The sequence below is a fragment of the Balearica regulorum genome, chromosome 18 (assembly GCF_011004875.1).
Source record: "Balearica regulorum gibbericeps isolate bBalReg1 chromosome 18, bBalReg1.pri, whole genome shotgun sequence".
Classification (NCBI taxonomy): Eukaryota; Metazoa; Chordata; class Aves; order Gruiformes; family Gruidae; genus Balearica; species Balearica regulorum.
Genome location: NC_046201.1, coordinates 352581 through 380446, shown reverse-complemented (window position 1 = coordinate 380446; position 27866 = coordinate 352581). Strand labels below are relative to the sequence as shown.

General features: G+C 55.9%; 3 protein-coding genes across 8 annotated transcripts; all 3 read right to left on the bottom strand.

Moving 5' to 3' along the window:
* Positions 1-2031: 2031 nt before the first annotated feature.
* Positions 2032-13321, bottom strand: PCYT2 (phosphate cytidylyltransferase 2, ethanolamine). Of its 3 annotated transcripts, XM_075770988.1 has the most exons (13): positions 13197-13321; positions 12590-12678; positions 11635-11796; positions 9698-9764; positions 9123-9207; positions 8006-8050; positions 6476-6614; positions 5762-5844; positions 5496-5573; positions 4854-4919; positions 4522-4587; positions 3966-4054; positions 2032-3273 (listed from the first exon to the last, which is right to left on the bottom strand). In XM_075770988.1, the coding sequence occupies exons 1-13, from the start codon at positions 13265-13267 to the stop codon at positions 3183-3185; spliced, it is 1131 nt and encodes a 376-aa protein (XP_075627103.1). In that variant the 5' UTR covers positions 13268-13321; the 3' UTR covers positions 2032-3182. The 3 variants fall into 3 exon arrangements, with proteins under 3 accessions (XP_075627103.1, XP_075627102.1, XP_075627104.1); XM_075770987.1 differs by lacking the exon at positions 8006-8050; XM_075770989.1 differs by lacking the exon at positions 11635-11796.
* Positions 13322-13391: 70 nt separating this feature from the next.
* SIRT7 (sirtuin 7) lies at positions 13392-18377 on the bottom strand. Its single transcript, XM_075770986.1, has 10 exons — positions 18220-18377; positions 18007-18144; positions 17338-17442; positions 16273-16343; positions 16099-16171; positions 15006-15104; positions 14298-14534; positions 13974-14054; positions 13690-13796; positions 13392-13593 (listed from the first exon to the last, which is right to left on the bottom strand). The coding sequence occupies exons 1-10, from the start codon at positions 18313-18315 to the stop codon at positions 13392-13394; spliced, it is 1209 nt and encodes a 402-aa protein (XP_075627101.1). The 5' UTR covers positions 18316-18377.
* A 2804-nt stretch (positions 18378-21181) lies between these two features.
* On the bottom strand, positions 21182-27426 carry MAFG (MAF bZIP transcription factor G). 4 transcript variants are annotated; one of them, XM_075770990.1, is made up of 3 exons: positions 27276-27426; positions 22901-22962; positions 21182-22811 (listed from the first exon to the last, which is right to left on the bottom strand). In XM_075770990.1, exons 2-3 carry the CDS (start codon positions 22934-22936, stop codon positions 22359-22361), a joined length of 489 nt encoding a protein of 162 aa, XP_075627105.1. In that variant the 5' UTR covers positions 22937-22962; positions 27276-27426; the 3' UTR covers positions 21182-22358. The 4 variants fall into 4 exon arrangements, with proteins under 4 accessions (XP_075627105.1, XP_075627108.1, XP_075627107.1 ...); XM_075770993.1 differs by lacking the exon at positions 27276-27426 and adding an exon at positions 25300-26484; XM_075770992.1 differs by lacking the exon at positions 27276-27426 and adding an exon at positions 23516-25260.
* Between the last annotated feature and the right edge of the window lie 440 nt (positions 27427-27866).

Genomic DNA, 27866 nt, shown 5'->3' with positions numbered 1-27866 from the left:
TTGGGTCCCAGAGGCAGCTCATTTACATGCAAATGCTCAGCCCGGGGTAGATGTGTCACCGTGGTTGTTTGTTTTTAATGACAAACTCTTCTGCAGTCTCAGTAGGGGGGGGGCCGCACGCTGCAGAGGGGATATTTGTGTGCTCGGCAGCTGGCGGATCTGGGAAGGGGCTGACAGCTCAGAGTCACGGCTGTTTCGGGGGCGAGGAGCAACTTTGCCACCTCCAGGCAGCAGAGCCGACGCACCCCGAAGCAGTGGGATTTCAGCAGGAGGGTGCACAGGGCAGCTGGGGGCCACAACACTGACTGGAGCGGAGCACCAGCTTTGCCCAGGCACGCTGGGGGTCCCAGCACGCACGTCCCCTTTGCCCAGTGCCCAACGGCTGCTCCGTCTGCACCCCACAGCAGGCAAAGCACTGGCCTGAGCCGCTCTCCTCCGGGCTGGGACTCACCCCCGCTCCTCAACCCGCTCCCACACCCCAAATGCAGCCGGGACAGGGACAAGGCTCGGCCTGATCCCACAGACGCTCGGGGCAGCGGAGACCCCTGGCCAGTGAAGATCTCAGCCCTGTTTTCTGCTGGGGTGTAGCTGAACAAGGAGCCGGGGCACAGCCTGCAGCACGAGCTGGCCGGTTCAGTCAGCGGCAAATCCCCAACAGCAGCAGCAGCCGTTGCCTCTGGTCAGGAAGGGAAAAGCCCTGGTCCTGGCTGTAGAGCTGCAGTGGAGCAGCCTCTGCACAGCACTGGGCGAGCAGCAGCAGAAAGGGCTTGCCTGGACCCGCAGGAAGGGGGGTGTCCATTCCCCAGACCCTGGGGAGCGTCTCCAGCCAGGCAGGGGTTTTTCACCAACAGCCACCAGCCAGCAAGGCAAGACTGGTGTTACCTTCCTAGCAAGGAAGCATCTTCCTTCTTGTCTCTTTGGGCAGCAGAAATTTGGGATCAACTCCGGCACCCCCAGGGCTGCCCTTTCCTCTTCTCCAGCTGCGGAACTGCTCCCTGCAGAGCACAGCCCCGCTGCTGAAGAGCCTTTTCGCAGCTCACCGGCACCTCGGGAAGGGAGAGCTCAGAACACAGCAGAGGAGTGGAGCGCAGCCACTGAGGCTGGGAGCAGCGAGGACCGTCCTTGCCCTCCCACCTCCCTCCCAAGCGGGAGCGTCCCGGTCTCAGCAGCGGCGTGGGGCTGCAAGGGACAACCGGGAGGAGCCCAGGGTGAGCGGGCACACTCACGACATCATCCGACATCACCCGTGCTCAACACAGCGCAGGGATGGAACTGCCACTCCTGCCCCAGGCACCCGAGGGGCTCCAGCTACAGCGGGCAGAGGATGAAGCCTCCGAGCTCTCCAGTCCCTCCCTGTGCCCTGTGTTCGGCCAGGAGCGTTCCCACACAGGTGGGTGTCTTGGCTCTTGTCACAGATGACACATAAAAATATTTTACAAACATTCTGTTAATTACTGAAATGCCAGCATGTGAACATAGGCTCCAGGATTAGCAACTACGCAGCTGTGAAATCCCGAGCTCCACGGCTGATCCATCCCCAGTGCAGCCCCTCTCCAGGACAGACCCCCTGCGGCTGCTCGAGATGCTGCTTTGGCGTCACGCTACACCAAGCCATCACCAGAATTCAGGTCACCTCCTCCCTCCATACCCACCACGGCTACATGTCTGCTAAACTGCCGAGACACACACCTGTCCCGTGCAAATTCTGCTGCAATTTTAGAGTCCAGAAAGCATAAAGCCACAGAACACAGTAAAGCAAAGCCCCCCGTCACACGGTCAATTTTCCAGTGAATTCAGCAAAAACCTCCTCCCACAGTGAGAACAAATGGCTTCTGGCCGGAGCGATCCCTAACCCCTGCGCCAGAACAAACCCATTGTACCCCAGAGCTCCGGGTGGGCTGCCCGAGGGCAACGAGCTCCGTGGCTTCTCCCCAGCTCCCCCCCAGGAAAAGCTGTGGCAGAAGATTCTCCAGCCAAGGTCCTGGCTCCCTTCTGCTACCTGGGCTCGAGTCCCAGAGAGACCATCACACAACTCTTCAACATTTTATTAATGATCAGCAACAAAAGTTTACAACAGAGAGAACAGAACCGGCGTGGAAGGACCGTCCAGCACAGCGCAGGGAACAGCCCAGGACACCCACCACAGCACCCTGGAATGTAAGAGGCAGAAAGGGGCTCAGCCCAGCACCCATCTTCCTCAGGCCCTGCACATCCCCGCAGGGCACGTGCCCTGCGTGTCAGCCCTCAGAAAACAGCCGTGACATTTCAGCTGACAAGGTCCCTCCCTTCGGTAACTCGTCAGCGGCAGCAAGCAGAGCTCTGAGCATGGGGTCCTGCTGCCTCACGACAGGAAGAGCCTTTTCGAAAGCCCCCAGGGCTCCCACACCTCGTGCGGAGAAACCCCTCATCCCGCCAGGGAAACCGCAGAACCGAGGGTCCCTGTGCCACACACCCCTCTCAGCAGCTGCCGCGCCGCTGCCTGTTACTGGGGCAGCAAACGACTCACTGGCACCAGTTGCAGCTGAGAGGGGCTGTGTCCGACTAAACCCAAAGTAGCTTTGGGTCTGAGCACTTGTGCAGAGGCAGCACGGCAAACCCCAGAGCACGGGGCCTGTCGCCACCTCCCACAGCCAGCACACCGATGGCCCACTGCCCCTAACCAAAAGCTCGCAGGAGGAACCGCGGGTGCCGTACCCCTTCCCCAGGGAGGCCGTCGTTCTCGCCCGTCTGTCCAGCCGCCCCCACCACCGCCCCAAGGGCTGCTCTGGAACGCAGACTCTGGTCAGGACAGACAAATATGGAGGCGCAGAGGGGGCTGGGGTGGCTGCTCCATTTCCCTCCTACTAAAAGCCAGAAATGGCAGAAGGTAAAAGCACATCAACATGTTAAAACATTAGTTGTAATTAAAACCATTTGTTGTCTTTTTTTTTCTTTTGTCAAATCTTCTCCTGGGAAAGGGGACGGGAGCTGATTAACGGAGGAAAAACTAGGCAGCAGGATCCTGACTCGTTATGTCTGCATAATTAGTGCAGGAGGAGCTAGGACAGAAGAGGGTAGGACAGCGCATCCTGCATTGCCGGCAGCGGTGTCCCCGTTCAGGGGTCTCCTCTCGAAGAGCTGCCTGCCCCTCAAGAGGGTGAGGCTGCGGTGCTCTGCGACCCGCACATCGGCTCTCCGCTGGCCTAGTGCTTCTCTTCTTCCAGTCTCTTCATGGCCTCCAACACAGCCAGCTCTTTTGCTTCCTTCTTCTGGTTCCTAGCTTCAAACTCCAGCCTACATCAAGCACAAAGTGCCATGAGATGCTCAGCCATCCGTATCTCTAGTAGCCTAAAAGCACCTGGAGCAGGGGAGTACTGCCTTCTCCTACGCTGCTTTGTTCTGGGAGTACTTCAGAAACCTCACCAGGAACCCATGGGCTCCTCTTCAAGAGCCAGCACCCAGAGCTTCCCACAACTGTTACCATCACTGCGAAGTCCTACGCTCCCACACTGCCCAAACACTACTTATTGCTCCCTCTGCGGAAGATGCTGCTGGAGTAGCTTGATCTGACCTGGGACAGACCACTTGGTGCCACAATACCAAAACCGAATTTACCACTGACCTGAGCTAAGGCCACTGAAGGTGAAGGGCTCAGGCCTGAAAGAGCAAACTCTGAAAGAAGCAACATGCTAAATCCCCAAGAGTACAGCAAGGACATTTTTTCAGTAATAGAGGAGGAGGAAAAATAATAAAATGTGCTCTGAAGCACATTCTGACATAGTAGCGTTTAGCTGTTCCTTTTCCTGTACAGGCCAGTACATCCACGTTTAAGCAGCCTGCCCAGGCTGTGGAAGATGAAAGAACAATTCACTGATTCTGTGCCTGTAGATAACCCCTTCTCTTCCTGTTCCATCCCATTAATTAGTCCTCAAGACAAGCTTGGACTGAACAGTATGGGACAGAACTGGGAGATGAAGAAAGCCAACCTGTTCTTGATGATTCTTTGCACAATTAAATCCGTGGTGAGATTGCTGCCACTGTCCACCAGCTGGAAAATGCCACGTCTCTTCGGTTCCTGCGAACAAACACACCAGACTCAGCTGTGAAAAACACACAGGACCTCTGGGAGCAGAAGCCACGGCAGGTTCTGTGGGCCCCCAGCCAGGCAGGACACAAAACGATCTCCTAGGAGGCAGAGTAAGTAACTGCTGAAAGCAAAGCTTCACCTATATGAGAGCTGAGCAAGGCTGCCCAGGACTGACACAGAGCAAAGATTACAGGATTTCTCATTCTGCCATGAAGGCATCAGAAACAGGCAAAACAAAACAGTGACTAAAAGAATGGAGCTGTTGTGAATGATTTACAGGCTCTGCTCCAAGTAGCTACCCTCAGGGGTAGACGAAAAACAGCATCACCTGCCAAGAGCTAGTCTGGGTAGCATCCTCTGCAATACACATTCTCAGCTCAGGAACATGAACAAAGCCATGCTGTATCTATCAAATGCTGACAAAGAAGCACAGACAACAGCAGCTAGTACCTCACCTCATATGGATCAGAACCGTCCTTGTCTGGCACCACCTCAGTCATCCCATGACACACGAGTGTTACCTGGTGAAGGACACAAAGTCACCGACAAGATCCCAAAGGTGACAGGGACTTACTTTCCCTGCCACTGCACTCACTGCAACATAGCCAGGAGATCAGCAAACACACCCCTCCCGTACCAGGCTTGGCAGTGCATCTGGAGCTCCCCGCAATCCTGCTGAGCAGGACCACCTCTCTTCTACACGCCCGTGTTTTCCTGCACCACTGTAGCTCCCTGAGCACATCACACCCCAACATCTTCATGTACATCTATACGCAAAGACTCTCACCTTGAAGTGATCCAGCAGATCAGCAGTGACAGCATAGGGGGCTCCAATCACCACTTCTGAGACATACTAGAAAAGAAACCAAGTAAAAAGCCCAGATTTGAAACAAACAAACAAACAAAAAAACCCCAAAGGCCAGCCTGCATCCTAAACTGACTTGAGCAGGTCAGCTGGTTACATAGAGTTAGGAACACAAATAAGGGAACAGAAAAGTGGGTTTAGCAGCCACTGCTTGTCACACATCTTTTTGTTCCACTAAAGAATATGCTTTCCGGCAGTGTGTATATAGCAAATCCAAAAGTTATTTGCTCAGGGCTCACATTTCTGAGCCTCCCCACAATTCTTTCCCAGGAATTTTCTCCCCTGCTGCAGGGAGCAGAGGGTTTTCTCTGCACTCTGCAAGGTATCCTGCCTTTTCACTGCCGATGGAACAGAGGTGGAGGGGTTCAATAGCTCAGGCTAGCTAGGACAACAGAGGAGCCTGGGCATTCTTCCTGAGAGCACACCAGCACCTCTGGTAGCCTAAAGTGATCAGCCCAGGCTTTGCCTTCTCAGTGCACACCAAAGAACTCGTGCAAGATTGTTGGTTACAGGTGAACACCACCCAGCTCCAGGCAACTTCTGGAACAGCGCAGAGGCACTTACCCTACAGGCCAAGACACTGAGTGTTCTCTCATGGATGTTCATGATGGGATAGTTCTTCCCTTTGTAGCGATTTACTTCCTAAGACGAAACACCAGGCACAGTTAGAAAAGTGACAAAGCAACACCCTTTCCCTCTCACTTTCTCACCACATGAAAGTCCTGTATTGGCCAACACATCCCTTTTCTGTCTTACAGAGCACAGCCCGCTCGTTTCAGAAAGAACGGGGGGCCAAGCTGCTCTGTCTTTGGACAAGATTATACACAGACCTGATCAAAGTGCAGCCCAGCAATGATGTAGGGCTTCTCTGCCAACTGGTGAACCTTCTCCAGGAAATCTACATGTCCAATATCTGTAGACCTGTTTAAGGAATCGAAGCCAACACGGAAAACAGGGAAAGGAAGACAGAAACACATGCACTGAAAAACCACAATGGGAGAAAGGAATCCCAAGGATTTTATTTCTTCATTACTCGTTGCCTGTGTCCTAAGAACAGTTGCCTCCTCCCTCCTCAGGCTCCACAGGTTCTGGGCAAATGGACTCAATTTTGCCTCTGTCCAGAATCTCTACCTGTTGCAGACGTTCTGGCACAAAGCCTCAAAGACTGTCCTAGGGATGAAGTGTCTGCTCCAGATGCCTTGTGCAGTCACTTCGTCTATGACAGACAGTCCTCAAGAGGGTCTAGAGTGTGATAATGAGAGTGTGGAGAGTGTCCACCTGTCTTCCTGAAACCCTCCAACAGCCACAAACCTCTCCAGAGAGGAGCTGTAGCTCCTTTCTCAGTGTCTTGTGACTAAGAAGCTGCCAGTAAGAACTCCTGCCTCCTCCTTCACATGCACACCTACAGAAAAGAAAAAAAGAAGGGAGGAAAAAAAAAAAAAAAGAAAGAAAGAGGCAAATATCCTGGTCTGGTGCCTCAAAACATGAAAACATCAAACAAAAAGACCAATGCTACTTTCTTGATAAAACAGAGTCAAGGATACGGAACAGGTCAAAGGCTCCGGCCACGTAGATGATAGTGTCTCCTGGCTGTGGTTCCTTCCCTGATGCAAACTGGATGATCTTCTGAGAAGTCTGTAGGAACTGCGAGACGCCAGTCCAGGGACTGTGACCCTTTGGCCCCTGGGAAAACACACACCAAACACGTTTCCTTTTCAGGCTCCAGGAGGAGATTGGGCAACACACAGAATGCAGCTGCAGGCAATTTGATAGCCTTAATTAATTTGCTAGCCAGTATCACAACTCTTAGCAGCTTGGACTTTCTACATTCCTGGCACCAAATAGTTATGCAATCTCATAAAAGCCCTTTTTGCTCTATCAAACACAGTCTCAATCGTCCCCTCAACAGCCAGCTAAGGAGATGCGGAGAAGAAAGCTCAGGAAGGAGGAAGGCAACAGGGCAGTCTCGGATTGCCAGGAGAGGCAAGGCTTACTAAGGGAGACAACACACAACCTACCTACGCTCCTCTCAAGCCTTAAGGCAGCCCACCCATCGCCTGGCCCGGCATGCCAAGCTGGGAGGGGATCACCCAGAGCTCCAGCAAGGGCCAGATCCCAGCACCCGTGAAACAGGAGACGGAGCTTGATCCCCGCCGTGTGGCAGTTTTGGAAACAGCCACCAAGTCACCCGCTCCGGCCCCTGCTTCGCCCCACTAAAGCCATCTGCTCTGCAAGACTTGAAAGAGCAAAGACAACTCGGCCGCGACCAGGACCAGCCGCAGAACTGCAGCGTGCCGAGCGGGCTCAGCTGGCAGGGCTCATGCAGGTTCCTGCTGCCCAGATATTCTCCCCAGATCCAAGCACCAGGAAACAGCCATGCTGGAGCAGCAGGCACCATAAAGCCTGCTCAAAAACCCAACACGGTGGAGAACAAAAAGGCTGGTTCCGCCTGGTCAGCAAACCCCCCGTGAATAAAAAAGATTTACTCAAGCTGTAGGTCCAGGTGCTCCTTAATCAGGGATAATCCAACACCCAGGGAAAAAAAGGGGCTGATAGCTCTGTAGAGGTAGCCCAGGACGTGAGCTAGACATGACGGGAGAGAACCCCAGGACTGCTCGGCCACCTGAAGACCAGGCACGCGAATTCTGCAGTCCAGCATGCTAGCTACGTGCCTGCTACACGAACACTTCCCAGACCTAATGCAACGCCTTTACAAACATGAGCACTAAAAGGAGCATCCACAGAGGCTGTACTCAGGCTGAAACAGTGGGCACTTGGGTCCCAAAGGAAGCGGCAATAAAGGATTTACAAGCAAGCCAGAAAAGCAGCAAAGGCTCAATGGGCGCAGCAGCTCTATGGCGTCGCTGAAGTACAGCTCACTTGCTGGCCCCGTGTGGCCACACCTGCCTACGCCGCTGACTACGGCAGCCACTTCACGGGGGCGGCAGACATTTACTGAGGTTACTACTAAACGTGGGGGGAAAACCAAGCCTGCGGCACAGGCCAGAAAGCACATTTGGAATCCTTCTCAGACAGGACAACAACCAGACGTCCACGACCAGAACTCGCATTACCTTCCCAAAGTTGTCAGTGTGCTTCCGATAGTCTAGGTCCTCATCCTGAAGGGAGATAAAGAGTCAAAATGTTTAAGCACTCACATAGCTTGTCCAACCAAGAATATGCTTGTGCGTGGCAGAAGTGCCGGGAAGTCCAAGCTCAGACTGCGCACCATTGATCCCTGGCACTGAATGCTGACAAACTAGTTAATATCTAAACCAGAATCACGTCCCAGCACGAGTCAGATGAAACGTGTCCTGATCTGATCCCAGCCTGGCATCACACAGTTGCGGTGGTTCTTGCACAACCTGCAGACCTGATAGCATTGCACACCTACGTGCTCCCTCAGCTGCGCGAGGCCCTAACAGGACAGCGTCCCTCCTTCTTCCAAAGTCACTCCACTAGAGACGGGCTCAGATCCCTGCAGACAGCTAACAGCATTGCGCCAGATCTTGGTGTGAACTGACATATTACGGCTAAGCCAATCTAACAGCTCAGCACACTACAAGATCTCCCTCTACCCCTGAATGCTTTTCTGGGTCCCTTGTCTTGTCCCTGCTGTTATCTAGGTGATTCCATTCACTGGACCACTTGTTTACCAAGTCAATTCAACTCACTAGCCAACATAACACTACTTCCTTTATTTTCCTTTGGTTGGGTTAGCTATCTACCAGGTAGTGCACTGAGGAGACTCAAGAAAGGTCTGATAAGACGAGAGACAGCAGAAGGCAGAAGCATGCAGCTCAGTGGGAAGGAAGAGGACTTTCCAATTCTGGCAGTGCTGGGCTGATAGATCGATGTGGCCACACTATGAAGTTTCACCCCTGAAGAAGCCGTAGGCTAGCCTGTAGTTCCCGTAATGTTCCTGAAGCCCACACCAATCACGAGGGATCGAAGCTTTTATCCCCCCCACACCTTTCCAAAGCAGTGTGGGCTGAGATCACACTGTGATCTCAGACAGGCTTAAGCAAACATAAGCAGGTTGTTTTGCTGCCACTGCCCATAATCAGCTTGCCAGTTCTCCGTGCACCTAGGAGCCAGACCCAGGAGCTCTACTGCCATTTGGGATAGCAAAAGGAAAGAGCTGGCATATGCCCTGGGCTCCAAACTCCCACCCAAAGCCCTCTGACTCACTATGTTGCTGTGGTGAGCCTTAGTCATGAGCAGCATGCGGCCAACGAGGTCGGTAGTGGACACACCTTGGGTGCGTTTGCATTCCCTGCAGGGAGACAAGCAAAGGATAAAGCAGAAGCCACAGGAGCATGTGCCTCTTTCTCTTCCCACCATTACCACAGGAACACCTGTGACACCTGATAAATCCAAACCAGGGACCATCCTGAGAAAGTCTTCCTTCTACCTGCTCCTGATATATAGTGTTCACTTGCTGAGCCTCTGCATCTTCCTCACGCCACAGTAACTGCTCATAAGAAGAAAACTTACCTTGCACACACTTCCCAACAGAGCTAACTCGCAGTGAGGCTTCAAGACCAGAACTAGCATCTACCGGGAACAGGAAGCCCCTGCCAGCCAGCTCCTAGTCTGCGACACTTCTCGGAAGCCAAATGGTGGGCGCAAGAGAAGCTTGCTTGTTACAGCATAACAGAAGCGTGACCTGAAGAGAGCTGTGTTTCATCTGACCTCCCTTCAGGGCACAAACTCCCAGAAACTCTGCGCAAAGCAGGATAAGAAGGTAAGCAGCAATGGGTTACCTGTATCGCCCCGCTGTCTTCACTTCCTCATAGGTATCCTTGCCATCTATTGTTAAGGTGATGTCATCTGCGGAGAGAGAAAAGCCTCAGAACTGCGCCCCAAGCCCTCCTGCACTAAAGCTGTTTTAGAACGACAGCAGTAGCTGAACAGGTCGAGCACATAAGCCAGACTAGAACTCCTGCAATCCGAATCCCTGTGCATACATGCGGGATACATCCTGCATCCCGTGGAAATGCAAGGGTTTGCAAGACTACCCTATCTGTGTAGACAAGCATATCCCTGGATGCTCAACACCGCTAGCCATCTGGGTCCACTGTTTTTTAGCTAGTCCAGAAGATCTGAGCCTGTTGCCCTTGCAGCGAATCCAGCAGCAGGAATGACTGAAACATTGCCTGAATGACAATGAACAGCTACCATCAGTCTCAGTGTTAAAAAGCACTTTAAATTCTCTAGGACTGGCATTAGCCAGTGGTTCATGTGACAACTTTTTCAGTCAACTAAGCAGTCCTCCAACAGCCAGTTCTTCCCCTCAGTGATGGAACTTCTACAGTGACATCAAGCTATCCTTCTACAGAGTTAATTCTGGTTCATCTTTGGCATGGTACCTAACTCACTCTACAAAAACACCTCTCACCTGCTTCTAGTGATAGTTTAGAATCTTCGCAAGTGAAAACCTAAGCTGGCTTTCATTTGGCCAAGCAGCCAGCTCAGAGTGCGGGCGCTGGCAGCTCACAAGTGCTCTCATGCAGCTGGGTGGCACGCTCCGGGAAGCTGCGGAGTTCTCAAACCCCGCGCCCTGGCACCTCAGGGCGCAGAGACAGAAGAGAACATGCTGCAAGCACAGCTCTGTGCGCCAGGAGAGAGGCAGAACACAGGTTTGCTGTCTATCACCTTCCCAGTCAAGCTCAGCTATTTCAAAACTTATCTTTTGCGCAAACGCAGCCTGGCAGAGGGTATTATTCAGGTAGGAGTACTGAATGATTTGGCAGAGGGGATAAACGCAGCGAAACTGGAGCAAAGGCCATGAGCGCTCCTCGGTTACCATAATCCCTCACCAAATCTAGTAAGGTGTCGCATGGCCCAAAACCCACGTTCAGGGCAGGCATATAAGTTAACAAGGAATTTGATAATCACCCTGTCCACGTGAAAAAATGTATCTATCTTACAGAAGATTAATGATTTACACTTAATGTAATACTGCCTTATCGATAGCAGGTGCTGGGATCAGATGAGGAAGGATACGTGAAATGAGTACAAAGACCACTCGTGATTAAAGCAACAAAATACCTTCCGAGGGGTAGGGAGGAGGGGCTGAGGCTGAATGAACAGGAGAAGCAGTCCCAGGAAGGGACAGAGTACACAGGTTCTGTTTCTTCTGAACACTGCTTTTCTTCAGTGACGACAAACTGAAAAGTGGTCACATTAAGAACCAGGTCTCTAACCACACGGTCAGCTAAGCCCTTGAACAGCTTATCAGCTGGATAAAGGGAGAGAAGCTTTTCACATCTGATCTCATCCCAGGATAAGTAGCTATAAACATGATTGTATTTCTGCACACTTACCTTTTTAACAGCGTTTTTTACATTTAAGTTTTGTAAATGACTACTTCCTGCATGCACAAATTTCTGCTGGTGCTAAGGGCAACCTGAGGATAATTGTCAGATAACACGCTTCACCTTTGTAAGTGAAAGGGATGCTTAAAACCATGAGATCTGGCCGCTCTTAGGGTGCCTAGCACATGGATGCATTTCTCCAGAATACCAGAACAGCAGCAGCCAGACTGCCCAGCGCAGGCGTTGGTAAGGCAGATACACGAGGTACCCTCTGTCGGCCAGCGCCGGCCAGAACGTTCCTCGGTTGGCAGCAGGGAGACCAAGAGCACGCAAGCCCCGGAGGGCCTGCGTTAGTACGACTGTCACCTCAGAATACCACTCACCACCGTGCACACAGAAGTCACAGTCATATTTGTCCAGGGTTTCCAGTGTGGTGACATAGGGAGCTCCTGGAGCAATCTCATCCACCCACTTGATGGCTTGCACCATTTTGTACCTCTCCTCCTGTGTAAAGACAGGGGGGCCCTTGTGCTTGGCAATCTCCTCTGGGCAAGAAACAGAAAAACCCAGTTAGAAGCATGTACTGCAGCTACAAAGACTCTCACCTACAGGAGCCTCACTCATCTCACAGCTGGGTGAACTACACCACGGGCCTAAGCTCTGCTTGGAAATGATTTGCCTTAGAGAAGGAAGGCCCGGCTAGATCAGAAGAGATTTTAATTCAGTTGCATTTCTTAAGTGTGTAACAAGGGCCCTGGAATTCACTTGGAAGGCAAAAGGTCTCAGTGCCTCCCTGTACCCAGGTACTTCCTCCTGGGGGGGACTACCTGTGCCTCCCGAAAGCCCCCCGGAGGGAATTTCCCCCTTTAAACAATACCTTCACGTTATTATCAGTTCATGCTAGAAAATACGCATCTATAAACCAATTTAAAATCCACCTTCGTAGCAAGAACTAGTTCCTAGCACTTAACTTTTGGATGGGCTTGAAACGAATTTTCTCCACACAGTCATTGTTTGGGAATATCAGTTCTGCAGTTTGCACCAGCAAAACGAGACTGATTTTTCAACTGGTTCAACTGTTTTTAGAGCACAGAACACAGATCACCCCTCAAACGAAGCCTGCAAGCTCTGACCTACCTAACCCTCACTCCAGAGAGCATAAAAGGGGCAACTCGACTCCCCTACCCAGGGAAGGTACACTTCTCTTTTGGAGGCTGCTGCCCCTTGAGATGCAGGAAGAAGCCTGCTTTGTATCAGGATATCCCCGTTCTCTTGGGGCTAACGTTGCTGGGCGATTCTAGAGGCAGCAGGAGGTGAAAAGCTGAGAAAACCTCTTACCATCTGTGTGGACTCCAACAATCAGATAATCTCCCATGGCCCGAGCCTGGCGTAGCTGGTTCGAGTGGCCATAGTGCACCATGTCATAGCTAGAAAGACAACGGCCCCGGTTCAGTCTGAGGACACAAGGGTGCACGTTGCTGGGAAGTTGCAGGAGGTGACCTTCCCCCTTTGCAGCCGCAGTGGGAGACCTTCCCCACGGGCTCCAAGGTTTAAAGTCTCTCTCTCTGTTGTGCAGCGATTGACGCGTTTACGGCTAGCTCACGGGGGAAGAGGCGGCGGCGCTCCCTCACGCTGCCGTAAGCCTGCCGCAGCCCGCGGCCGGAGAGCGGGGTGCCGGCCGAGACGGGTCTCCCCCCAGCCCCGGGGCCGGCTGCAGTCCCGGGCGCTCGGGACCGGCCCAGCCGAGCGGCGGCGGAGCCCGCGGGCGCTCCCGGCTCGGGCGGGGTCACGTCCCGCGGCCGCACGCCAGCTCCGCCGGGAGGGACCCGCTCTCCCGCCAGGGCCCGGCCCGCCGCGGTCACAGAGAGCCGGAGGCACCAGCGCAGCCAACACGGTTTATTTCTCCGGGCGACGCGACAGCCCGCCCGCCCCCCACCCCACTCACCATCCGTCGCACCAGACGCGCACGGGCCGGTGCGCCCCCGCGCCGCCCGCCGCCGCCCCGTTGCGCAGCATGGCCGCGCTGTCACCGGCGGCACCGCCCGCCCGCAGCCGAGCGAGCGGGGCCGCCGCCCGCCCCGCCCCGCGCCCGCCCCCGCCGCCATCTTGGGGCGCGTCCCCGCCGGCCCCCGGCCCGCCCTCAGTTGCTCTTCCTCCGCCGGGCGCCCTTGGCGCAGCCGCGGCCCAGCCAGCCGCCGGGGCGGGCGGGCGGCTCCTCCCGCGGCGGGTCGGTCCCCGGCGGCGGGTCGGTCCCCGGCGGCGGGGCCACCGGCTTCCGCGAGTGCGTGCCTTCCTCCCCGGGGCGCAGCGGCTCGGCCAGCGTGAAGATGGGGTCCCGCGCCCTGCGGAGACAGGCCGAGCGTGGGAGGGCTGCCGGCCGGCCCCGGGCCCGGCAGCCCCCGGGCCGCGCAGCTTCCCCCCCCGCCCGGGCCGCTCACCGGTCGTAGCGTGGGATCTCCAGCCCCAGCTCCTCCATCAGCAGCCGCATGACGTCGTCGCAGCGGCCGTGCAGCTTCAGGGCGGCCAGGTCATCCTTCGGGGTCCACTGCAGGAGCGACACCAGACCCACGGGCTGCAGGCGTCTCCCCCACACGGTCCCCACGGGCAGGTGGGGGGATCCGGCCCGCGCTCGGGGCCCTGCACGCTCCTGGGCAGACAGGCTCACCGCAGGCTGGCGGCTGTTTGGCCCAAACCCCTCAAACCCCGGGCAAAAGGCTCTCACCTGCAGGTTCACGATATACAGCTTTGGACGACGAGTCGGGGGCTTGCTCATGCACCAAAGACGCGGGTATTTTTTCAAAACCTGCCACAAAATAGAGATTATCAGTACAGCCAAAGGCACGCGTACCTGTGAACCGTATCAGTGAGAGGAAAAGGAATGTATTACCAGGAGGGGAAAGAGGGAGGAAGAGAGACTATCACAGATGGTGGGCGAATCCTGACACCAGAGTTTACAGTTGTCTGTTTGGGAGGAGACTGCTCAGCACCAAGGTGTATCACCAAGAGGGAATGCTGCTAACAATCTTCACCGAGTCTCTAAAGTTACCTTTAAGCTGGAACCCAGACAAAGAATCACATCTGCTTTGCTTGCAGCTTCTGTTGCTGCTTCCCAGTTCAGGGGCTGCCTCAACGTCCCCTTCTCCCCAAAGTGGACGATTGTATCTCTCAACTGTGCCCCACACTTGTGGCACATCCTGCCAGTGTGATGCCTGTGCAGGGCTGTGCGCTCCGTCACATCAAATACTCGCACGTACTCTCTGTTGGGTGTACAGGAAGTGCAGACCTGATGCAGGACGAAAACAAAAAACCCATTACATCATTAGCATCCAGCCCATGAAACACCAGGACCCAGCCACTTCTCGAAAGAAAAGCACTTTTTGGGGACAATACGTTGGAAGCAGTAGAAGGGATCATCGGGGATCAGATGCTGACTTGGAAAAGTTTGGAAAACCTCAGCTAGCAAGTGGAATTGCGGGGTGCCTGTTGGCTATGCAATAGCAGGGACCGCAGAGAAGGTCTGAGGAAGAGTAGTCAGAAACAGAAGGCTCTAGCAAGTACAGAGAAAAAGCTACCGACTTGTACAGGACACTTTGTTTTGGTGCTTGCTAACTACTTCACCCCAAACCTGATGGACAGGAACTAAGCAGAGGCTAGCCCTTGTACTAGCTCTTCTTGAGCTAGTGAGAGATAAATAGTTTACGTTATCTCTTGTGAGGCCACTAGACAGTAACTGTATCCTGTTCTGGCCACTCACCTCTATGTACATGTTTCCATGAAGCTCAGATATTGCTGCTCGGGGTAACCCACTCCGCAGGTGCAGCCCATCACAGTTTTGAGACACCACATGCTGCACCTTGAAGAGAATAAAACACTGAGCTAACACACAGGCAGAAGACTCTGAAGGTATTACTCAAATGCAGGTGACACATACGTGTCTGCCCTGGTTTCGGCTGGGATAAAGTTAATTTTCTTTCTAGTAGCTGCTGTAGTGCTGTGGTTTGGACTTAGGACGAGAATAACGTTGGTAACACACTGATGTTTTCAGTTGGTGCTGGGTAGTTGATGTGTCTACGCTAAGTCAGGGACTTTTCAGCTTCTCAGGCCCTGCCAGGTGCACAAGAATCTGGGAGAGCACAGCCAGCACAGCTGACCCAGGCTGGCCAAAGGGATATTCCTTGCCATATGACATCATGCTCCATATGTAACTGGGGAAGCTAGCTGGGAGGTGGGATCCCTGCGCAACTGCATTTGTGCATTGCTTGACATATATATTATTATTATTGTTCTCTTCCTTTGTTGCCCTATTAAACTGTCTTTATCTCAACCCACGATTTTTTTTTTTTTTCCATTCTCCTCCCCATCCCACTGTGGGGAAGGGGTGAGGAAGCGGCAAGGAAGCAGCTGCCTGGTGCTCAGTTAGCGGCTGGGGTTAAACCACGACAGCCTCAATACACACCAAACAGCCCCATACATCAGAGCAGAACTAAACTAGAAGAAAAGCATGGAGAACAGACCTTTGTGAGAGCTAAATGAAAAGACTCTTCCTGCTAAACAGAGGTGTACTAGGCCTGGCTGACTTTGTGGCCGGGTCCCCAGACCACCCTCACCAGGAGGCAAACACAAGGTATAAAAGAAAAGGCACCACGGGGAAAAAGTGCCAGAGCTACGATCTGGAGCCAGCTGAATGAAGACTCGGCTGTACGTGAGCACAAATGCTTTTTCCTACATGGATGTGTAGCCACCTGAGTAAAAACAGTAATTAGGCAATCTCATGAAAAAGGTTTTTTTCCCCTGTTGGGTTTTATTTATCACAATTAGACAAGCAAGATGTGGAAAAAATATCTTACCAGGTTGTGCTTGTGCAGGCAGGCAATGCTCATGTGGGTGAGCGTGGGCTCTGCCTCGCTCAGATCTGTAGCCCTGACAAGAAGCAAGGGGGAAAAAAAAAAAAAAGTTGGAATTGTCATTAATCTCTCCTTCAGTATCAGGTCTCTGCCACACAGCTCAGAATGTCTCCTTACCTGATGCTCCTGCCCTTCTGCAGCAACGTCCATATGCCATTAGGGCCTCTGTAGTCAGGGATTGAAGCTGCCTGTGTTATCGGGAGGGAAAAAACAAGGCCTGATGGGAAGGTTCATACCTCTTCTCCACAAACACATCAACCTGCTCTCACCCAGGACAACCAGATGCACCTCATTCACGGGTACGTTTTCATTCACTCCAAGTTTTCTAGCGCAGTGGTTCCCTCCTCATGGGAAAAACTGCTTTTCACGTTTCCTCTCTCTCCAGCATCTCTCCTCCTGCCTTACAGCTCTCATTTTCACCTCCGGTATTTATTTTCTCCAATTTTACCATTGTGGAGTCCCTCGAGAACTCTTTTTGACCCTTGGTGCTTCCCATTTGCCTACACAGAACTCAATTCTTGAACGTTTCCTTATTTTCACCAGACTCTGACTTCTGGTAGCTTGCACTTGTTTTTTTAGAAAAAACAAACAAACAAACAAAACTTGTGACATTGGCACTCATACACCCTGCCCAGAATCATGCTCCATATCTGCAGAGACGGTAGAAAAGGGAAAGAAAAATAAGGTTCCCATCTCAGAGTTCAGACAAAAGTGATACGTGACACATTAGAAGAAGCAGAACCAGATTTCCACTCTCCCAACAGTGGCCACTGAAACCAACCGTTTCTTAAACTGCCATTTATAAATTCTAATAACCAGCAGCTATTCCTACTTGTCCATTAATGCAGAAAATGTTAATTAGTTAACTTGTTTTTAGGTTTTACACCCAAAGTAGTTGAAGAGACTTGAATGAAGTAAGACTAGCGATCTTCTCGTTTAAGAAACACGTTCTTCACAGGGTCACAGAGGTGGCGCGGCCTCGGAATTTCTTGGGCAGCAGGCACAACCCCAGGATGCAAACCAGCAACTGTATTGGTCACAGTTTGCAGTGCAGCAACGTTAACATAGCATCCCAGGCTCGTAACACACATCATGTAGTCATTTGGAAACCACAAAAAAAGTCCAAGCAGCACTGCAACGCTCCTGAAGGAGCTCCAGCCACTCACCCCCAAAGAACCCTACCGTACTGATCCCGGCTCCTGTATAGATGACAAGGTGCTTGGCATTCCGGACAGCAGCAGCCAGCTCAGTAACCTTTCTCTTTAACTCCTCTGGTTCGTCACATACCTGGAAAACACAACTGAACAAGTTCACACGTTTCCAAGATACAGTACATCACCGCATCGGAAGGAACAGGGAGCTCCCTGGGAGTTTTAATGTGGGCCTAGCCTAGACAGAAAAGACAACACAAATGTTATCAGAAGTGGTTTCTAAATAAAAAGACGTGGGTGTTGTCCATGGGAGATGAAGGGAAAAAGCTTTCTGGATAGCAGCACGTGCAGATCCGTCCTCCCAAGAGACGTACTCACAAAGCACACACGCAGAAAACCGCGTGCGTTTGGAAACACGCGAATCTGGCAGCTGCAGAAAGTAAGGCTGAGGCGGAGACAAACCGAGGGCACACACCGGGGGCCACAACCTCGGGGCCCAGAGGCGTTCCCGGTAACGCGGCACAGCGGTTTTTCACCGAGGCCTTGCGCAGCTCCAGAGGTCCCCCCGCAGCAGCCAGCCCGCCGACCTCAGCCGCCACCGGGGCGCAGGGCTCCTCTCCCCGCGACAACCGAGCAGCGGCTCAGGGGGAGCTGCCAGCCCGCAGGCCCAGCCCGAGCCCGCCGCTCCCCCGCCGCCCACCTCCTCCTGCCGCCGGCGCAGCCGCTCGCGCCGCTTGCGGCGCCGCTCCAGCTCCCTGACGATGTCCTCGCTCTCGCTCAGCACCTGGCACTCCTCGGGGCTCCGCTCCGCCGGCGGCTTCCTCCAGATGCGGGACACCTGCCCGGTACACACGGGTGGTCACGGCGGCCCGCGGCGGCGGGCCGGGCCGGGCCAGGCCGGGCCGGGCCGTACCTGTCTCCGCCGGTCCCGCTGCTCCTCCTGCTGAAGGATCTCGGCGCGCGCCGCCGCCTTCCGCTCCGAGCGGCTCAGGCTGCCGCCGGCCGCCATCACCCCGGAAGCGCCCCGCTTCCGCTGCCGGGCGCCCCTCGGCAGCGCCGCTTCCGCTAACCGGCGAGAGCGGCCGAGCGCCACTTCCGGCGCCGTTGCCCCCGGGCGCAGCAGCGCCCCCCGCGCCGCGGCGGACCGCGCCCCAAGGAAGCGCCAGGCGGCGGCTGTTTGAAAGCGCTTTATTGTCACGTACAAAACAGCGGCGGCCGCGGACGGACACTATGTACAGCAATAAATAACGCCCGCCCGGCCCGCCGCCCCGGGAAATAACTTAGCAATAAATACCGCCGCCCGCCCCGCCCAGCCCCCGGAGCCCCGGGCCGCGACAGGCCCCGCAGCGCGGCGGCCCCGGCCCGCACAGGGCGGCCCCTCGCCGGAGCCCCGGGCGCCTCAGGCCGGGCGGGGGCCGAGCCCGCCAGGAAGCCTCCCCTGGGGCAGCGGCCAGCAGCCCGGGCCTCGGGCCAGGGCCGGGGGCAGGACAAGGCCCTCCATCCCGCCGGCCGGCCGGCCCCGCTGGGCAGCCGCCCCTCGCTCCGGCCGCAGAGCGATGCCCGCCGAGGCTGCGCAAGGCGGGAGGAACTTGACACAATTCACCACAGATACACAAATCCCCGCGGCGCGGGGGACACTCCACGGGTTCGCTTTGTGGGCGGGCTGGGGCAGGGCCCCCTCCCCAACCACCGCAGTAACGGCACCAGGAAAAGGAGAAAGAAAACACGACACCCTTCACAGCAGGAAACCAAACGGACGAGCACCTCAGGAACAAGAACTGTCACACTCCAGAACGCTATATACGAGAGAGAGGTCAGCGTGACGGCTCGGAGCAGGGGTGGCCTCGCGCGGGCACAGGAACCCAGCTGGCAGGGGACCGGGTCCCCCGGAGCAGGACGGGAGACTCCTTGGACACTGCGGAAATACATCGTTCAGGGTCCAACACTTCACTGAGAACAAAACCAAAACCAATGCACTAGCATAGGGAAGCAGCACTCGTGAGGGGACCGCGTCCCCGCTGACATCCGTCCAGCCCAGCACCCGCAGAGCTCGTTTGCCACACGCACGCCCTTCAGCCCTCGCACCTGCTCCCCCCTACATGACGCGTCCTCATCGAACACGCTCGGAGCAGGCTGGGGCCACAAGCTAGCAAGCATGGCACAGGGGAGGAAAAAGGACAGCGTTAACATCTGGGGGAGTCAGTGCTGCGGCCTGCTCTGTCCTCCCGACTCACGGTCTCACTCCAAAGCGGAGCACACCCAGCAGGCATGGAAAGACCCGGACGTTCCTTGCTGCAGAGTACAACGGAAGCAAGGTCATGATGGCTGCAGGATTGCCCTCACTGCCTGCTCGTTGATGGGGCCCTCCTCACACCGCAGCCTCCAGCCCCAGGGGCTCAGCTCCTACCCAGCCCCATGCACAAAACCTTGGCTGCTCACCCTACTGAAGTCAGGCCTCCAGCTGGGTTCAGAACGGCTCTCTAGCCAGGTTCAATCTCAGGCTAGCTCCAGGAGGGACAGGGTTGGGACTGATGCCCCAGGCCAACAGGAGGTCTCTGTGTTTTGGAACATCTCGCCTCTTCCAGGCACCACATCACCAGCTGGAAGACAAAAGCTAGAGCCCAGAGCTCTGTGCTGAGTGCTGCTCAGTGCGTAGCCCACCCGGTGAATGGCTGGGAAGCGGCATGTCAGGCACTGCAGCTCAGAGAAGAGAAAGCCCAGGGCTGGGAGGGGGAAGCCTGGAGGCGACGTTCTAACCCGCTCCCTGTTCAGGAAGTTCACTGGGAAAAGTATCCCAAACAGCTTTCTCCCTGAACTCCCAATCAATCAGTGCAAAGCTGATCTCTCCCTCCAGCAGGAAATCCCCACCAACTATCTGTTCCTCTCCTGCCACATCGCAGCTTTCATCAGGTTTACCTGCTTCTCAGGCCAGAGGACAGCAGTATCAGTTCAGCTACGTCAGAAACACACCACCAAAAAACACCCTAGATGTCAAACTGTGCCTCCCTGCAAGATTGCGGTTTCACTTGTGCCATCCTGGTCTGTCTCCTCCACTCAGGAGACTTTCAGCAGCCAGGAGGTCACATGGACTTCACCCCCACGTCCTGCTTCTCTAAACCAACTCAGTAATCAGCTCAAACCTTTGGGGAGGGGAGAGGGGGATCAAAGCGTTTGTGGAAATGGAGCCTGGCCACAAATAGCTTCTCAGCTGTGTCACAGCTGTAAGTCTAAGGACTCTTCCAGCACCTACAGACAGAAGCTGCACCAGGAAAGACAGCAACCATGCCACCACTTAATTTTCAGCAATATGCAGACACTCAGGACTAGCGCTGGTCCCGCACTGCCCAGAAGGCAGGCAGACTTGCCCCTCTTGTCAGACGAGCCACAAGAGCAACACAAATTCTGACCACAGGATCCAATTCCAGAGTTAAATCCCATTGTTCTCCTCCTAAACTTGGACAATTCTCCCTTGTGTTACTTCTCTACCAGCTTTGCTGGAGGAAGGAAAGCGCAACATTCTCCCCATTCAGGTAGCTGAGCTACCTGGTGTTGGCTGCTCAGCAAGAGGCCCGAGCTGCCCACGTTCCTGCGGCACGCCTCTGCAGAGAAGCATTTTCTGGGCAGGCATTCACTACTTAGTTGCACCAGCCATTCATTTTTGCCTTCAAGAACAGCAGTGCCTCTGCCTGTGTGCCAGAATCCTCCTGGAGAATTCGGAGGGATGCCAACTCAATCTCTCGGTCGAGCTTAGAGAAAACGACGGCAGCATGAAACAACAGCACATGGCAAAGGCAGCCATTGGCACCACCACACCACAGCGCCACGCAAGAGCTCAGAGAGCGCTACACAAGGGGACACAACGGAAGCCAGCAAGGTCGAGAATAAGTCACTTTTGGTACAATTGCAAAAAGATATCAAACAGGACTTGCCACTTTTTTTGTCTTTTTCTAAGTTTTATAAATAAAGTCTGATAACTCTTTATAAAAACTAACCTCAGAGCCACAAACAGTTTGCGGGAGGTTCACGAGAAACTTTAAAATTATTTATTTATTAACTTTTAACTAGCAAAGTCTCCGAGAATATTTCCCCATTTATATGGTCAAATATTCTCGCCCTCTCAGATAAAAAAGCTGACTATAAATACGCTCTCTCTTCTGTCTGATTTTAATTTTAAACTTAGATAATTTAATAACTCTTAAAATGATGTTTCTCTCTTTAAATAAAGGGCTATTTAACCACATAAACTGGTTGTGTAAACCATCACACTAGAGACACTTGATACCCTCAAAACACGGGAACAACTAGTGATTTTGGTCTTGTTCAGCGCAACACATTAGGCACAAAACCGGCCTGCAGCCAACACGGTACCTCCCCTCCCTCCCCTGCAAGGGCCCTGTCCCGGCTCCTTCCCCGTCGCTGGGGCAAGGGCAGGGCATAACTGCATCTTCCTTTCCACCACTGCTAGTTTACACGGCTAACGCAACGGACGTCTGAAGGAAACCCACTGTTAGGGCACAGAGGCACACCTAGAAAGGAATAAAAACCTATTACACAGAACACCCCAACTGCAACTACGGGTACCGAAGGAGACAAAAGCAGCAGGTTCAGGCGCCTGGCAGTCGGGCACCGAGATGCACCACCTGGAAGAGTAATGAAGTAAAGCCTTTGGAAGTGACCGAAAATTAGGGTTCCCGGCCCCCAGGAAGAAAGCCTCCCCCCGGACCTTCCCCAAGCCCTTCCGTCGCCCTGCCGTCGGCCACGCTGCACAGACTTTCTTTGGCTAGAAAACCAAGATCTCGCAGTCTGTCCCACGGGCGCCCGAGGGCTACAGACCGCTGGGTGGGGGCTCTGTCTGCACAGGACAAGGGACGCATCACCACTGCTCATACCAATCTGGACACAACAAAACAAAACTGGAGTGATCAGCAGGCCAGTCCTGGGCCAAGTAGAAGGAACCCGGACCCATGTGGGGAGGGTTTGTGCTTTGGGGATTCCAGGCTGGTTTTGTGCCTAATTGCCCTGCACAGACAAGCTCAGGCAACACTCGCTTCACTAAGACCGGGCGTCCGTTTTGGATTTCACTATTGTGATGACACTAGTAGTAGCAACCTTGCCAGGGACGAGGGGCCCCATACTGGAGGTGAGAGGCCCCCGCGCAGGGGTGACGGGGCTCCGGGCCACGGTTCTGGCGAAGTTCTGGAGAGCCTCGTATTTGGAGCGGAGAGCATCAAGTTCCATTTTCATGCTGGCGTTCTCGGAGGCCAGCTTCTCCACTTCTTGCTGCAGCTCTGCCTTCTGCTTCTCCAGTTCCTCCTTCTGGGTAACACGCTTGACTCTGCAGCTGGCTGCGTAGCCCCGGTTCTTCAGGGTGCGCCGACGCTGCTTCAGCTGGATGATCTCCTCCTTCGACAGGCCCCGTAGATGCTGGTTCAGCTCCCGCACAGACATGGTCACCAGCTCCTCATCTGTCAAGCTGGTCCCATTCTCGCCTGGCTCCCGCTTCACCTGGAAGAGAAGGTGGCAGAGACTCGTGAAACCTGGAGCAAGTGCCTGCACCCGCCACCCGCACCCCTTTCCTTCACCTGCTGCTTTACCTTCAAGGCCTTGTTTCCTTTGTTGGGGGTCGTCATAACACGACAGCCTTGTCAATCAGGTTCTGGAAGGGAAGGAAGGTCACATTAGCAGAGCCTGCGACATTCCTGTGGCAGGGTCCGGCAGCAACGCCCCGTGCTGCTGCACATCCCACTCCCCCCTCCCCGGACGACAGTCGACAAGCACCCGACTGAGCTGGACTCACAAGCGGCAGATTCTGTCCCTGAGCAGAAACTGCTGCCCTTCCACACCCCCACTCCCACGGAGACTTTGTGGCTATGCTGGGCTTTTTTGGCTTGGGGTGGGGGAAATTAAAAAACTAGGAGGAGTCAGAATACACGGAAGCCACATTTTTAAAAATAGCCTGGCAGGCAGCAGGCTGGGTCCAGAGCATGGCTGCTCCGGGCCAGTCATGCTGACTCAGCACGCTGGCACTCTGCGCCTCTTGCTCCCAGCGTCATCCTTGTCACTCCCAGGCAGAGGAAGGCGGCCGGTCGCTCCGACACGCCCTCCCAACAGGTGCCCAAGCACAGCCCAGAAACTCCCCAGGACAAGCGTCCTACCGGGTTCTAGGTGCCCCTGAGGACCCAAACCAGTTCAGTTCAAGAACACACGACCTTGGGCAAGGAGCGCAGAGGAAGCCTTTGCCTCCACAACACGGCTCGTTGGGCATCCTGCGGGACGGGAGAACACCACTGCTGTGCTCGCGCCTCTCCAGATTTTTTCTGCTTCCCAGGAAAGCGAGTGCATCCAGGTTCAAGTCAAAGTTCTGCACTCAACCTTTCCCAAGGAGCAGAAGGACAACCTCATACTGCAGCACAGGGAAGCACGGGGGCACACGGGAATCCCATCACAAACTTTGGCCCGATGCCTCTGCAGCCTTCACCTCTCCCGGATGTACAAAGCTGACCCCAGCTATAGGTCTCTTCTGTGAGAAAGTCCCTAGGTGAGAACCACCTTCTCCCTCCCTTATCTTCAGAGCCAAGGCATGCACATAAGAAAACAAAGATTCAGGGTGGCCAAAACCAGAGGAGAGCAGGCTCCTTCACTGCCACGGAAGACAGGACATCAGAACTGGTAAAAGCAATTCCCAGGCCTGTTTTCACAGTGAGTCATACCCCAAGCCCCTGTTTCTGTCCCTACATACCTCCTCCCCTCAGGCTTTAGTTCAGAGTGCTACCACACTGCCCAATGAATTAATCTGCTCAGATATTGCTCAACAGACATAGCTGTGCTTCAAACAGCCAGAAACTGCACGCCTCCTTAAGCGAGGCAAGTGTTCCTGTGCAAGCGCAGTCTACAAACTGTCTGTACGTTTCATCTCTTCGGTCCCAAACAGCCAACAAAAATTTTTTCTGCTACTGCTTTGCTAAATGTAAGAGGCACTGATGTACAGTTATAGCCAAGAACCAAATGCACAAGTCAGCAAATGCAAATTTATGCTCTTCTAGCAGCCATGGCAGAGGCTCCCTGCAATGCATCTACCCCCTATTAGAGGTGAACAGGGTCAGCATTCCCCAGAACACCAGCAGAGATGTTCCCAGAGCCTCCAGCCTGCCAGGAGGCAGGCTATTTATACCCAGAGGACAATGCTCCTTCCAGTGAGACATCTGCTACAACCCGACACTGCTGGTGTAGAAAGGGTCCCTTTGCCGTCCAAGGAAGCTGCAACAAAGCAGGCTAACACAGGACGGACAGCGCACAAGCGACTGCCTCATAAAATCAATTCTTCACTCTTTCCCATACCGTTGTATTTCTTTCCTCTGCTCCTACTTGGCAAACAACATGTCTGCTGGGAAAAGGGGAGAAGGAAGGGAATAGCTGTGGAGACCAAAGTCACCCCTGCAGCACCTCTCTGCACCGTCCTCTGGTGAGCGTAAGGAGCCAAGGGCAGATATGGTCAGCAGGACCACGGAGATTTGCCCTGTGTCACTAAAGAATTTCCAGCTGCCTGGCAAGCACTCAAGCTTCCTTCATTACAGCAGAGCTGAAATAAAACAAACAAGGCAACGAACACGCTGCATCAGGCAGGGTACGGGGAAGGGAGCTCCTTGGGGCAGACTGAGCAGTCAGCAGGGGTGCTCGCACAGCCCCAACCCTGCAAAGGCAGCGACTAAAGTTGAGATGGGGGCGAGAGAGCTATCAGCAGACAAGAGAAGAGGCTGGTCCCAGTCCCTGACAACAGCAATTTAACTTTTCTGGAACTTTAAGAGTCAACAGCAATTTTACCCAGAGGACTCCAACCTCCTGAGGCAGAAGCCTCCCACTACAGCCATCAAAGCTGTAACAGGACCGTCCCCAAAAGCACCTGCTGATCCCACCGCTCCTCGTCCCCCTTCCCAAGGGGATCAAAATGAGATGCAGCAACACACAAGTCAGGCAGTGGAATAGGAAGAACAACCCGGAAACTAGCCATGGGCGATTTTCTGGGTCCTGTTTGACGGATCAGAGACAAGGCTATTTGGCAGCTCGCACAGAGGACACCCAGAGAACTGGCACCAAGACAGAGACCAAACTTGGCCTAACTCTCCAGACTGCTGATTGCTCAGCTTTTGATAGCTTCCTGAAGAAAGATCACACTGGAAGTGCCAAACACGATGACTGCAATGAAGAAAATGCAGCTTCAACACATTTCCCCAGAGCTCAAAAGGCCTGAACTCAGCACAAGCGCAGCCAATTCTCTCCTCAGCTCAAAGGCAACACAAGGGAGCTGACAGCACCGCGCATGATTCAACGCAGGCCCCATTCTCCGCATTCCTGATCGCAGAACCGTGCCACGAGCCCCGTGTAAACACGGTGACGTCACCCGTTCCAGCGCAGGCTGGCCCAGAGACGGCACTGGGAGGGAGGAAGAGAGGGAGACCCATCCGTAGGGACAGGGAGGCAGAGGAAGGAGCTGTGCTCCACAACGGGCTCTGCAGCACCGGGCGGGCGGAGGAATGTGGTTTGCTGGCAGCAGCTGGGCACGCCGCACGAGAACTCTCTCCCGGTGTGGATTTCATACTCTGTTTATTTGCTTTCTCAGAACTAGCTCACACAGCCCTCCCAGGAATCCAAACAAATTGGACAACTCCCCCCCAGTTACGTACGAAGTCAGGACAGCACCTCTCCTGTGCCACCCCCCTCCCCTGGGGAGTCCCTGGTGAGCTCACACCCAACCCAGGGCACTTTGACTGCAATTCTTCCCTCACGGAACCCGCACACCCAGCTGGCTTTAACTCTGCGTACACAGATAAAGAAAAGAGCCGGCTCTCGGAGACCCCTTCCAGCCTCCTGGTAGCGCCTTCCTCTAACCGCGCAGCTCAAACGTTGCGTATCCTGGGCAGAGACGTCCCCAGCGCTGGACAGCAAGACCCCTCCGTGCACGCACACGCACAGACGCTCCGTGTCGGTCAGGCGTTGCAGCCTGCCCCGAAACTCCCCTGGAGAGGCTTCCTGCCCACCGCAGGGAACCCGCTCAGCTCCGAGACGCTGCAGCGCTGAGCACCGAGCAGACCCGCAGCCCCAGCCCGCTCCTGGCGCCCACCGGGCAGCGGGGGCACGCAACGGCCGCGTCCCCTCGGTCGCCGGCTCTGTCCCAGCCGGCAGCGGGGAAGCGTGGCTGTCCCGCCTGGGCCAAGCCTCTGCGCGACGAAGCGAGCGAGACGCCTTCGCGGCCCGTCACCCTCTCCAGCCCTGCGCCTCTTCTCCTCAGCGGGAAAATCACCTCGCAAGAGCAAAGCCCGCGGCGTGAGCCGGGCGGCCGCAGAGGAAACCCCCCCACGGAGCCGCCCAGAGCCGCCCGGGCCCGGCGGGGCCCTCGCACCCGCCCGCGGCAGCGTCTCCGCCCCTCGCGGGAGCGGGGGCCCGGGGACCCGCTGCGGGCCAGGCCGCGCCGGGCTCCGGGAGGGGTGTGCGTGGGGGGTAAGGTGTGAGCTCCCGGGGGCGCAGCGGGGCCGGGACGGGCAGGGCAGGCCCGGTCCCGGGGCCGGCGGCAGGGGCGGGACGCGCCCGCGGTGGCCGCTGGCGGCCCCGGGAAGCGGCGGTCGTAGACGGGGACAGGCCCCAGAGCGGCGGCCCCGCGCACCTGTTGCTCGACCGCGGGGCGGGGGACCGGGCGGGGCGGGGGACCGGGGCGGGCGGCGCGACGAGCGGCGACGGGGCGGCCGCGCCCCCAGAACTCCCGCCGTGAGTCAGCGGCGGCGGCGGCCCCGCGCGGCACCCGCCAACCCGCGGCGGCCCGGGCCACCATCCCGGGCCCGCCGCGCCCGCCCCGCCCCAGCCCGCCCCCGGGGACCGGCCCGCCGCGCCCGCCCCGCCCGGTGCCAGGGCCGCGCCCGCCGCCCCGGGCCGCGCCCGCCGCCGCCCGCCGCCGCAGCCGGCGCCGGTAGCGCTCACCTCCTCACGGAGCCGCCGGGGCCGGGCCGGGCGGGGAGGCCGCGCTGGGAGGGACCGGGACGCCGCGAGCCGCCGCCGCCGCTGCTCACGGACACGTCACGTGATGTTTGGTCACGTGGCTCCATTCATGAAGCGCCCGGCGCAACCGCCCCGGGCCTTAAGGGGGACGCGCGTTTCTGTCGGAGGCGGCGCCTTAAAGGGGAGGCGGCGGCGCGCGCCCCCCGCCTCCTGCACGCAGCGACCCGCTGCCGGCGCGCGGCTCCGCCCGGCCCGGGGCCTGTCCGGGGTGCGGGGTCTGTCCGGCCCGGCCCGGGGTCCGCCCAGCAGCCGCGGGGGCTCCTTGTCCCCGGCCGGTGCCGGCGTGGGGCAGTTCCCTGCCCGGGACGAGCCCCGTCCCCGCCGCAGCCGCTCCCCGCGCAGGCCCGCCAAAGCCCCGGAGGACCGGCAGCAGGGGGGGATCTCCCGGCACCTCCGGCAGCAGCCTCCGGCCTGGGCGCGCTGCCGAGCGGCCTCCCGCGGCGGAACCGGAGGCGCAGCAGGTGCCGGGGAAGCGGGGGCCGCCTCCTCCGGGCTCCCACGCGTGTCAGCGGT

What these genes read in the sequence shown, in the direction of transcription:
- PCYT2 (XM_075770988.1), bottom strand. Translation starts at nt 13,267, where the DNA reads ATGCTGCGCAACGGGGCGGCGGCGGGCGGCGCGGGGGCGCACCGGCCC. An exon ending in TGACTTCTGTGTGCACGGTG is followed by an intron (nt 9,765 to 11,634) that starts GTGAGTGGTATT and finishes CTCTCTCCGCAG; the next exon opens with ATGACATCACCTTAACAATA. An exon ending in CAAAGAATCATCAAGAACAG is followed by an intron (nt 3,274 to 3,965) that starts GTTGGCTTTCTT and finishes TGCTTGATGTAG; the next exon opens with GCTGGAGTTTGAAGCTAGGA.
- SIRT7 (XM_075770986.1), bottom strand. Translation starts at nt 18,315, where the DNA reads ATGGCGGCCGGCGGCAGCCTGAGCCGCTCGGAGCGGAAGGCGGCGGCG. An exon ending in AGCGGGACCGGCGGAGACAG is followed by an intron (nt 18,145 to 18,219) that starts GTACGGCCCGGC and finishes TGTACCGGGCAG; the next exon opens with GTGTCCCGCATCTGGAGGAA. An exon ending in TGCGCCGGCGGCAGGAGGAG is followed by an intron (nt 17,443 to 18,006) that starts GTGGGCGGCGGG and finishes TGTGTTTTCCAG; the next exon opens with GTATGTGACGAACCAGAGGA.
- MAFG (XM_075770990.1), bottom strand. Translation starts at nt 22,936, where the DNA reads ATGACGACCCCCAACAAAGGAAACAAGGCCTTGAAG. An exon ending in AAGGAAACAAGGCCTTGAAG is followed by an intron (nt 22,812 to 22,900) that starts GTAAAGCAGCAG and finishes CTTCTCTTCCAG; the next exon opens with GTGAAGCGGGAGCCAGGCGA.